General features: G+C 34.2%; 1 protein-coding gene across 1 annotated transcript; it reads left to right on the forward strand.

Moving 5' to 3' along the window:
- The first annotated feature begins 8,545 nt into the window (after positions 1 to 8,545).
- LOC132902523 (uncharacterized) lies at positions 8,546 to 11,559 on the forward strand. Its single transcript, XM_060947930.1, has 2 exons — positions 8,546 to 8,664; positions 9,009 to 11,559. The coding sequence occupies exon 2, from the start codon at positions 9,033 to 9,035 to the stop codon at positions 11,196 to 11,198; it is 2,166 nt and encodes a 721-aa protein (XP_060803913.1). The 5' UTR covers positions 8,546 to 8,664; positions 9,009 to 9,032; the 3' UTR covers positions 11,199 to 11,559.
- Positions 11,560 to 12,153: the final 594 nt, after the last annotated feature.

Raw genomic sequence — 12,153 nt, forward strand, 5'->3', positions numbered from 1 at the left:
GACAATGTTAAACCTTAGTATATATCAAACATATCACAATTGTATCCCTTACGGGGAAGACAGAGCCAATAGTCTCGAAAAAAACTCGAAGGCCACGTTCACAAAAAAAAAAAAACTATCTGTAGGTACGCTGTATACGAACGTCACTAAGAACCGCAATGAAAAGGCGATGCAGACGTTAAACAAAGATGAGATTTAAGAAAACGATTCATTCATTAATTCATTCATGTTTTTAAATGTAGACAATGTGCATTAGTCCACGATTTACATTTAAGAAATCTATATTTGTAAATTGACGTCCGATGAAAATGCTGCAGTGTAGTTTGTTCCGCCGCTTCTTCTGCACATGCGCTTCGGAAGCGGTAGTACTTATAATTTGATTTAAGTGATGTGACGTCAATAAGTGATACCTTGTAGCCAATTTTGAAAATAAATCTATTCTATTCAATTCAGTCTGAACGCTAGGTTAAAAAAAAAACTTAACACAATAAACAAAAATGCATTTTAAAGCAAAATTTATATTTTGAATCTCAATTTTCCGCATAATTAAAAGTAATCTCTGGATTTGTCTGTACGTTTATATGTTTTGTAGTCAGCGACAACAAACGACATTCAATCCACATTTAGACACAAGAATTCTTAACCATAGATTATGCACTGTAATCTATAGATTAAGAGACAATAGTTTACTGAATACACAGATTATTGGAAGGTTAGTTTGTTATTTTGACGGGTATCGTTTTAGTTTCTGTTTATTTTTAGAGGCAATAGATTTTCGAGCCTCTAAAAGTTTGTCAGGTAGTCTTTCTTATTTGACAAATTGGTTATTCATCTGAAAATGTATGTTTAAAAATCTATAATAATCTATTTTTATCACAAATAATGACTTAACAATTTCCTCGAAATGTATTTAAAGAAAAGTAACATTTGAATGATTTGTAATAATTTTAAGTCTCCCATCAGTATTAATAATAATTATATTATTTGATTATTGAATTTGGAATGAGAACACTGCCGCGTTCGAATTTCGAAGCGAGCGACGCGATTCGTCGTTGGCAGGGACAAAAATTGCTATTTATTTATAATACCCGAGAATAAAATTACATGTATCAAAATACGTTTGCACGCGGCCGTCAGTCACGCGGGCATGTTAACAAACATGGCGACGTTACAATAAAATCGGAAGGGTTCCAAACCCTCCCTTAACTCGAATTATTTTCATTTCATTATTAACAATACATTTCACCCATTTGTAACATGATTTGTCGGCCATGTTCCATGCGCAGGAGCATATTATTAAACTTTTTAATGCAACCGTAACGAAAACTATAAAAATATTGCCAGTTATTATTTTTATGTAACAAAACCGTGACTAACAGACGTACAGTAAGACTGGTTTGTGTTGTGACAGATTATATTAGTCTAGATTTAAAGCAGATCTAGTTTATTCATAAGGTGCCAGTTTTGGTGACGGGTTTTAAGTTTGAGACTAATGTCTTTTGATAATTGGTGTGATCTTTGCATTAATTATTGGGTGAGGCTTTGATGACGACTTTTAGGGTTAATTTTAACATTACAAATACTTTAAATATCAAGGTCTTAGGATTTATGGTTTAAAAACAGATTTTTTACATATTAGATTTTTTTTTTTGGTATTTTTGTTCCTAATTCTTACAGTAATGCTATAGTTTACCCGCAATAGGACACTTTTTTCTCGAAATTCCCACGTGAGCGAAACCCCAGGCATAAGCTGGTACATATATAAATGACAACAAAATGTGGGGCGCGTAATTTGTATTAGCGAATAATATAAAATGTATTGTCGATGCTATATAGTCTATTGGCAAAACCATTACTATCTTCCGATACAAATAAAAAGTAATCAATACTGAAATTCGAAATACATTGCTCATTTAGTTATAATAAAAGAAATAACACACGAATTGAAGTCGGCAATGTATAACGAAACCGACGAGCAATCAGGGCTGAATTTAGGAACGACACATCGGATATTCGCTGATTTATTTAATGCCATGTACAGGGCCGGACAATAGGGTAAATTGAGATGTCCCATTTGTTACGCCAGTCCTCAATAAAACTGTGGGAGCGACTATAAAAACTGTAATAATAGATAAATATAGTCGCATATCACTGCAAAAGTTAATCCATTTATATTTCGACTGTATAATTGACGGTTTAAAGTCGATTTTGTGTTACGATTCGTTCGAAATATTGTCATAAATCAATATGTTTTTGCGTAAGGGTTGTCGAAGCGGTTCCTTTGTGAGACATAATAAATTATGTTTTAGCATCGGGTAGGCAACCGGTGTTAATCGATGTCTTTTGTCGATGCTTACCGATTGGTTACATGTGCGGTGGAGGTGAAGACATCGTTGTAATTTTCGATCATGTCGTAAATGTTCAAAATTTGCGGCCTGTAACAATTTGTATTTAGTTAATTGTTTTTTTTTTTTTAATTTTCAGCACGTGTTTGATCGTGAGATTAATTAACACATTTAGGTGAAAACATTAAACTAATTCAGCAAAAAAATACATATTAGTATAGGTTTGTCGTGTGGTACCCGGCACCAATACAAAAAAAGAATAGGACCACTACATCTTTTTCCAATAGATGTCGTAAAAGGCGACTAAGGGACAGACTTACAAACTTGGGATTCTTTTTTAGGCGATGGGCTAGCAACCTGTCACTATTAAAATCTCAATTCTATCATTAAGCCAAATAGCTGAACGTGGCTTAACGATATTTTTAAGACTGTTGGCTATGTCTACCCCGCAAGGGATATAGACGTGATTATATGTATTTATGAATGTCGTAACGTAAAAAAAATTCCAAATTTCACACGGGAGCTAAAAACAGATAAGACAAGCGTCTGGAAATTAGTGATTTTGGCGGCAAAAGAAATAAAAACACTCAAACGAGAGCCATTACGGAATCTAAGAATATATACGGTGGGAGCTTCTAAACGTTAATTTAATACAGTAATTATACGGTATCGGGAATTTCAATAAAAACCCGCTATAATGTTTCCGAAGTGAAGAAACATCACTCCGCTTTTGGTAGTATCTTAATAACCACAATTATAGATATAGTGTTGACCGAATGAGGAGCAGTGCAGTGATGGGATGGTATGAAGGAGAGGCTGAAGCGATTTAACGTGAGAGTACATTCAAAGTCGACTAAGGGAATAGGCGTATTCTCTAATGCAACTTTGTCATGATCCAATATGTATTAGGATTTTCTGCAGAGGTTTCGGGGTTCAGACGGTTAACAATTATCAAAGTCAGGTTTTTAATCATAAAAACCTGACTCACCCAATCCAGGTCAGAGGCTGAACGGTTTGTAACACTGTGAGATACAGACATACATACATATAATCACGTCTGTATCCCTCTGTTTTTGATGACCACAATGACAGTATAGCGAAGTAGGTGGTCGAGCGGTCAACGTTAAGATGGTAACATACATACATACATATAGTCACGTCTATATCCCTTACGGGGTAGGCAGAGCCAATAGTCCCGAAAAGACTGATTGGCCACGTTCAGCTGCTCGGCTTAATGATGGAATAGAGATCCAAATAGTGACAGGTTGCTAGCCCATCGCCTAAAAAAAAGGATCGCTATTTTATAAGCCTACCCCTTAGTCGCCTTTTACGGCATCCATGGGAAAGAGATGGAGTGGTCCTATTCTTTTTTGTATTGGTGCCGGGAACCACACGGCACTACACTTAACTAAATGTTGTGAAAAACCAAAAGATATGACAATTATTAGGTACCTAAGTGATGTTGAAATATTTCATTACTAGAGGCCGCCCGCGACTTCGTCCGCATGGAAACCCTATCAATCCCGCGGGAACTCTGGGATAAAAAGTAGCCTCTGTGTTATTCTGGGTCTTCAGCTACCTACATACCAAATTTCATGGTAATCGGTTCAGTAGTTTTTGCGTGAAAGAGTAGCAAACATCCATACATCCATACAAACTTTCGCCTTTATAATAGTTTCATTATAATAAATAAAATATTTGAATTTGAATATTTTGATTGTGGTCAAATGTTGATGCATTAGGCTTAGAGAATGGTGAATTACTCGTAGTACTATAACTCGCTGCAGCCCCTGACTCAGGCCGCGTTGTGACAGCGCTATCTGGTCGGTTCTATTTGAAAACAAACGCGTTTGGATTTGCATGAATCAAATATTAACAGTTCGTTAACAAACTGTATCGTAAATATTTTGCTCTTGGGAAACCGGCGGGTAACGCTTGTATTGCCGCCGCGCGTTCTCCATTGGTAATTTTTCAAACCATTTTTTTTTAAATTTTGATATGGCCTCTGTGGGAAAGGAGTGAATTGGAAAGGAATCTTTTTTGTATTTTACTTTTTTGAATCGAATAAATTAATTTACAAAAAATATTCATTCCATTTTCTAAAGGTTTTCTACAAAATATTCGATTAAGGATTTAGCAACTAACACAATTGTGAGAACCTCATTCAAAGTGGAGGAAATAGTTTTATCGTGACGCGAATTAGGAATTCTAAAAATCATATTATTGGTTGTTTTGGTCTTATATTCTTAGCTACCTTACTTATTTTCTTATATCTTCATCAAATGTTATTGTGGAAATTGTACAATGCGGCAAAGCCGCCTTTTATAATTATCACCTAAGCATAAGTTTAGGATAAGTTGTTTTTGGTATAAGTAATTTATGTGCAATAAATGGTTCTGAACGTGGCCTATCAGTCTTTTCAAGACTGTTGGCTCTGTCTACCCCACAAGGGATATAGACGTGACCAAATGTATGTATGTAAATGGTTCTATCGAACTATATGTATGGATGAATAAATATATGTAACGGATAAGTTAAAAAAAAATACGAAGAATCGAAAAGACACAGTGGAGAAGCGCTCATAATTTGGTGTATCGTCTCAATACATATTAATTCGAATGTTAATCCGAAGTAACCCGGCTTGTTCGCGTTTCCATTATCCTATGTATATTAGGTACGAGATTAAGGTCTGTAACCGACGAGCTTGCGTGAAGAGAGTTATGAATGTGGATGAAGCGAAAGAAGTATGCAAGGATCGTGGCAAGTGGTAAAATGTGAAGAGTACTCGAAACGAATGTGGATGAAGCGAAATAAATATGCAGGCATCCCTCCAGGTGAGAGGCGTGATTTATTTATGTATGTATGTTAATTTTCTTAAAAACAGATAAAATAATAATTGTTAAAATTTTGCCACACGCCGTTAGATTTATTTTTTTTGTCTCTTTTACAAATCCTGATTACTTTCACTTTTCAGGCACTGACGACTGTTTCACAGTAAAAACTTGTCAAATTATATCTACCTATTTAAAAATATAATGGCTAAATTGTATTGACTTTCAGGCAGCAACTACATGTGATCCAGCGTTTTTTAATAATTACTATGATATTTAATACAATTTTTTTTTTGTAATAGGTACTCATGCAAAAATAAACTATTATCCCTTAGTCGCCTTTTACGACATCCATGGGAAAGAGACGGAGTGGTCCTATTCTTTTTTGTATTGGTGCCGGGAACCACACGGCACAATTAATCATGACGTCTTAAAATCGACAATGGAAACGTGCAACCATTCAGTAAGTACCGTAGGCGCGGTAGCAGGCACTCCGCCTTAATTGTAATTAAATATTAAAATCTAATGACGCCGCTTCCAAGATGGTTTCTTTAAATCTGCTTCATCTTTTATCGATTCGGCTTAACGTTAGAATCTCCGATGAAGTCATAAAAATATGATTTAAAGATGGAATTGTCAGGAATTAATTTGTTGATAGACTCAGTCATTTTAGACACTATGCGTCTCTATTTCTCTCATCTTTGTGTGTTCTTAGGTAGGCTTCAAAATAATCAATAAAAATTCTAAAAAAGGTACATGGTAAGTTTTCGTTTGAGATCCTGAAGTAATAAATTCTTCTTCTTCTCAATTGAACGTGGCCTTTCAGTCTTTTCAAGACTGGGCTCTGACTACTTCGCAAGAGATAACATACACACATATAATCATGTGTGTATGTCAACTAATCAAGAGATTAATTTCATTGATATGTTGCAAAATTAAGGCGAAGGCGGACTTATCCCATTTAGGGATCTCTTTTATATCAATGAAGCACATATTTATAATTAATACATTTTTTGACGTTTCTTCTGTCTTTTATGTTTGTCATTCCTTTATATTTTCTATGTAAGTACCCGTAATTGTAAGTAGGTACCTAAATAATAAAATAAAGTTGTTATGAAAAGTCAACCGTCAATACGAATATTGACGGTGTGAATAAATAAATAAATATTATACGAGACAAAATACACAGATTGAGTTAGCCTCGAAGTAAGTTCGAGACTTGTGTTACGAGATACTAACTCAACGATACTATATTTTATAATACCTACATACTTATATACATAAACATCCAAGGCCCAGGCCAGTCAGAAAAAGTTCTTTTCTCATCATGCCCTAACCGGGATTCGAACCCGGGACCTCCGGTGTCACAGACAAGCGTACTACCGCTGCGCCACAGAGGCCGTCAAATAAAGTTATTAACGTGAGTGAAACTCACGCTTCACCGACACAAAAGTAATAAACCCATTGATGGGTGCCAATAACTGAGATCTTACTGATAACCCCGTTATAAAGTAGTCGTTGATTTTAAATTAATTAATTATTCTGCCGATTGTCCACACCGATCGTTATCTCGGCATTTTTTAAATCTCATAAATATAAATCTTAAGTTAAACGCAAACACATGAATGAAACTGTTTTATGTCAGCTTTTTATGGAGAAATTAGACTTGATTCTCTTAAAAAAAATTCTTAAGTCTTGTCAAAATCAGTTCATTAGATTTTGCGTGCAATAGTAACAAACACACACACATATCGTTACTTTCTTACTTAATATACTTTCTAATTTAAATATAAGTAAAGAAAAAAACATTTATTTTTCAAACATACATACCATACATACATATCATCACGTCTTTATACCTTACGGGGTAGATATAACCCACAGTCTTAGAACAGACAGAAAGGTTCAGCTGTATGGCTTAATGATCGAATTGAGATTCAAATAGTGACAGATTGCTAGCCCACCGCCTAAAAGATGTACCTATCTCAATATTATCCTTTTCCTTAGTCGCGTTTTACGACATCCGTGATAACCAACGAACTCTCGCATTATCCAAAACTAGCTGTGCCCGCGACTTCGTCCGCGTGGAATAGTTATTTTGGGCATCATTGAAGCCCTCAAGGATGAATAATTTTCCCCGTTTTTATTTTCACATTTTCCATTATTTCTTCGCTCCTAAAAGTTGCAGCGTGATGGTTTAAAGCCTAAAGCCTTCCTCGAGAAGTGGTCTATTCAACATAAACACAGTTTTTCAATTCGAATTAGTAGTTCCTGAGATTAGCGCGCTCAAACAAACAAATTCATCAGTTTTATAATATTAGTATAGTTTTATTTCCGTATTATGTCGCATTATTTTTGTTCGCAATAAGTATAAATAAAGGAATAATTAGTAGTTTCCAGAATATCGTGTTTATCACGGATCCTTATTTATAGATAAGATTAATGGCGAGTTTATCGGTGTATCATTTGGATATCAGATTCTACGTGTAAGGTCGGGAATTGTAAACAAAAGTGTATCAAGCAGTGAGTGCATTCGCACTAAAAAGATAGGCCTTGCTGGTCATCAGTCAATATCATATCTTCCTGATTAATATGAGTATAAAAAGTGTTAATGTGTTTTTTGTTTGTTATAAGTATTTCAACTCAAAAGTAAAATCTATACTAATATAAAGCTGAAGAGTTTGTTTGAATAGAAAAATTATTTTGTCGTTGAATTGACCATTAATAGAGGAAGGTTTTAGGCTATATAACATCACGCTGCAACTATAAGGAGCAAAGAAATAATGGAAAATGTGAAAAAATGGGGAAAATTATCCATCCTTGGTTTTTTTAGACCAATTATGACATGAAACTTGAGTAGAGATGGCAACCTGTTACCTCAGTATGCGATTTGCCTCATGGTATTTTCCCTCACCGTACGGGCATCGCTTATATTTCATCAATTCTCCAATAAAAAATACTGGGGCGACGTTTTGCAGCTTTGATAGAGTCAATGAATCGTAAACACGTTTGATAAACTCCCAAAGGATAAAGAAATTTGATACGAGCTGAAAATCATTTTATTTACAAACCTACGCGAACGGAATCGCGGGTTTAACAAGTGTTGAGATAAACTATTATATTGCATAATTGTATGTTACACCACTATTTCAAATAATGAGTGTGTATTACATGTAAAATATCTAGATAGGTAAGGTAATTGTACGACTACTTGATATTGCCCGAGTAGTTGATAAATTTTGATTCAACTCTTTATAATAAGTATTCTTCTGAAGGTATCAATGAAACGTTTATTAATTATACTAGTAGCGACATCTCTTAATCTATCCTATAACAACTTTCTTTGTGATTGGCTGTCAAAACTTCATATTTGAATTTTGTTTGCAATGTGTCCTTACGTGCTCGTCGTTCAATATTTATGTTAACGAATTTGTTAAGGACCTTACTTGTTTCGAACTGTGTTACTCAAAATTAATGCTCAATAAGTGGTAAGTAATTATTTTATTATGTTCGGGACAGTATCAATTATGCTAATGTTTACTTTTTGATTCGTTTTTATAATAATAAAACAAAATACAAGGGTATCAAATACTAGTACATAAAAAGTCTGATTTCTAGAACTTGATACAGCTATCATCTACTAGGCATATTCTTATCCGTTCGATTCGATCGATTTTATATCATAAAATAATAAATTTAAGGTTGATCTATCACAGTTTTAAATATGGCTTTTATATGTGACTTCTATCTAGTCGTTGATAAGGGTATCAACTACTGGAACATGAACTATCAAATACTAGTACAAAATTAAAGTTATTATTTTTTTGTGCAGGTATTTAATAAGTAATACGTAAAAATGCCTCCAATAAAGGGAAAAATGTTAAGTTATTCTGAAGAAGATATGATGAAAGCATATAGTGATGTAAAATCAGGAATGTCAATATCCGCAGCATCAAAAAAATACAGTATTCCTTATAGCACTCTCTCATATAAAGTTAATGGCAAAACACCTCTTGAACGCCGTATGGGTCCAGTATCTTATTTATCTGCAGAACAAGAAGATATCATTGTTTTATGGATATTAGAAATGGCTAAAGCTGGATTTCCCGTTACTGTGCAGCAGTTACAAGATAGTGTATGTAAGTTAGTGACTGAATTAAATATCGAAACTCCATTTAAAAATAACAGGCCTGGAAGACACTGGTATGAATCATTTAAAAAAAGACACCCAGAGATTCGTCTAAGAACATCCCAAAATTTAACAGAACCTAGAGCTGCTGTTACTTATGAAGCATTAAGGAAATGGTTTGCAGAAATTTCAGAGTTTTTTAAAGAAAAAAATTTAGAAGCTGTAATTAAAAACCCAAAGAGGGTGTTTAATTGCGACGAAACAGCTTTCTTTCTTAATCCGAAGGGCAATAAAGTACTAGCAGGAAGAGGCAATAAGACAGTATATCAGAAAGTTAATGCTGATGAAAAAGAGTGTCTTACGGTACTTTTGACCGGAAATGCAGCTGGTGATGTGCCACCTCCTATGATTGTATATCAATATGCGAGAATTCCTAGAGATTTAGCTCTTAGTGTACCAAAAAATTGGGGTGTTGGGCGTTCAGAGAATGGCTGGATGACAGGTGAAACGTTTTTTGAGTTTATATCAAATATTTTCAATCCATGGCTTAACGAGAACAATATCGAAAAACCAGCAATATTATTCATTGATGGACACACTTCACATTTGACACTTCAAACTAGCAAGTTTTGCTCTGAAAATGGTATTATTCTCGTGGCATTGTACCCTAATGCCACACATTTAATACAGCCCATGGACGTTTCTGTATTTCGTACCTTAAAATCAGCTTGGAAAACTGGTGTCCAAAATTGGCGATTACAAAACATAGACAGTCCTAGACTTAGAAAAGTACACTTTGCCCCTCTCCTAGAACAAGTCTTGGAGAACACATTAAAAAAATCGCTCTTCGAAAATGGCTTTCGTAAATGTGGATTATGTCCGTGGAATTTAGAGGCAGTACTTCAGCCTACTTCGAAAAATAATAATACCTTAAAAGAAGACCAAAAGAAATCTCTTAAAGAATTGAGAGAGGGGCTTGTTTTCATTGAAAAACATATTGGACAGGATAAATTAAAAGTTTTCCAAAATACGGAAAAATGGACAGAAGATGTCCAGGATCAATCACTTTTTCAATTTTGGAAAGATATCAAGAATAAACATGATAAACTTGTGCAAACAATGTCTTCAAATAATGACGAAATAGTGATTCTTCCTGATGAACATGAAAATTTAACTGATGACAACAATAAAGAAAATTCCATTATTTCAGGGCTAACTTTAGAAGTTTTAGGGGATTCAGAACGTATATTAACACCTTCCATTGAAACTCGCAACTTTTTGAATGCATCCGAAGTATCTGAGGTTTTTAATAATTTAAATGTACCGGCCAAATTAACACCAACCACAATTATTTGTGACAAAGAAAAAGATCATATAACTGAAATACTTGTTAATCCACAGTCACCTGGCCTTAAGTCTCCTGTCATCCAGTCGCCTCTTTCTTTAAATCCTACGCAGCCAACATCATCAAGTAGCACAGCAAAACCCATTATTCCTACACCATTTAAAAATTCTTTATTTTGGCCAAAGGAAAAGGAAAACAACAAAAAGAAGAGGAATACTGAGAAAGTACCCGCAGTAGTAACATCAGAAAAGTGGCAAGAGTACCATGAAAATAAAGAGAGAAAAAAGCTTGAACAACTTGAACAGAAACAGAAAAGAGCTGAAGAAAGAAAAAGGAAAAAACAAGAAAAAGAAGAAGCTATCAAAAACAAAAAAAATAAAGGCTGTAAAAAAAAGACTAAAACAAATGTATCAGCTTCTTTAAAAAAAGTCACAAAATCATTGTTTGCATCAAGTAGCGAATCTGAATGTGGTACATGGAAGCCTTCTGGTGGTAGTACAGATGATCTCAATAGCGATGATCATGATACTGAATTTAATATTTTTTAAGTATTTTTTTTTAATTGCTTAGGTCTTTATTTAGATGTTTGATTGTACTTATTTTTGTTGATTTTATCTAAGTGATTTAAGAAGTTTTGTAAAATTATGTTGTATTGTTTTGTTTAAAGTTTATTGTATGTTTTTTCTAAGAAGTACTCTTGTCAATTACTGGGTCACTAGCTTGAAAAAGTCATAGTCAATTACTAGGGCTTTTGAAAATTTGCCCATCAACAACTGGTACATTTTTAATCTTCTCGAAAAAAATCTATATTAAAATCAACAACAGTGATTTTCTTTTATTAAGTTCAACCTAAGATAAATAAAAGGTTGGTTAATATTTGTTACTTACTTAAAAAATTCTAACTAAAATAAATACATAGTTATTGAAGAAAACTTGATTTTTTCTTACTATAATATCAACTACTGGTACTATTACCTTACTTATCAAAAGTTGTCCTATTCATTCCTCGCGATTTTAAAAGCCAAACAAGGGTTTACCTTAAGTATAAACTTATTTAAACGGTTAGAGAGAATGACGACATATCGTAGGTAACTATTTAAGGTATGAAACAGCGAGGTAAATGAACCGAATAAGATGTGGCTGAATAGCATGCCAGTTACAACAAAAAAAAATATTATCCGTTCCATAAACAAAAACAAGACAAAATGATTGGCAGGCGCGCGTATCAGTAGCGCAGGCGCGCGTGAACTGTCAAAATTATTCAGACGAAGTGACAGCTAACCTCACTCTTAGAAGCCGACGTGCGGTATTGACCCCTATTTGTTTGTGGTCGGGTATCAGAATTGCATGGATATTTGTTTGCGGTCAAACGTCTTTGGTTTATGCCGCTAAGCAGTAGGAGGTCAGTGATAGGGGCACCACATTGATGTGTTTAACTGGGATATGTTCAAAAAATACTAGGTGACTTTTTTTCTACCTATATAGGTAGAATATAGTCTACAC

This window comes from Amyelois transitella, chromosome 14 (genome assembly GCF_032362555.1).
Source record: "Amyelois transitella isolate CPQ chromosome 14, ilAmyTran1.1, whole genome shotgun sequence".
Classification (NCBI taxonomy): Eukaryota; Metazoa; Arthropoda; class Insecta; order Lepidoptera; family Pyralidae; genus Amyelois; species Amyelois transitella.

Coding starts and splice junctions, on each gene's coding strand:
- LOC132902523 (XM_060947930.1), top strand. CDS start 9,033: ATGCCTCCAATAAAGGGAAAAATGTTAAGTTATTCTGAAGAAGATATG.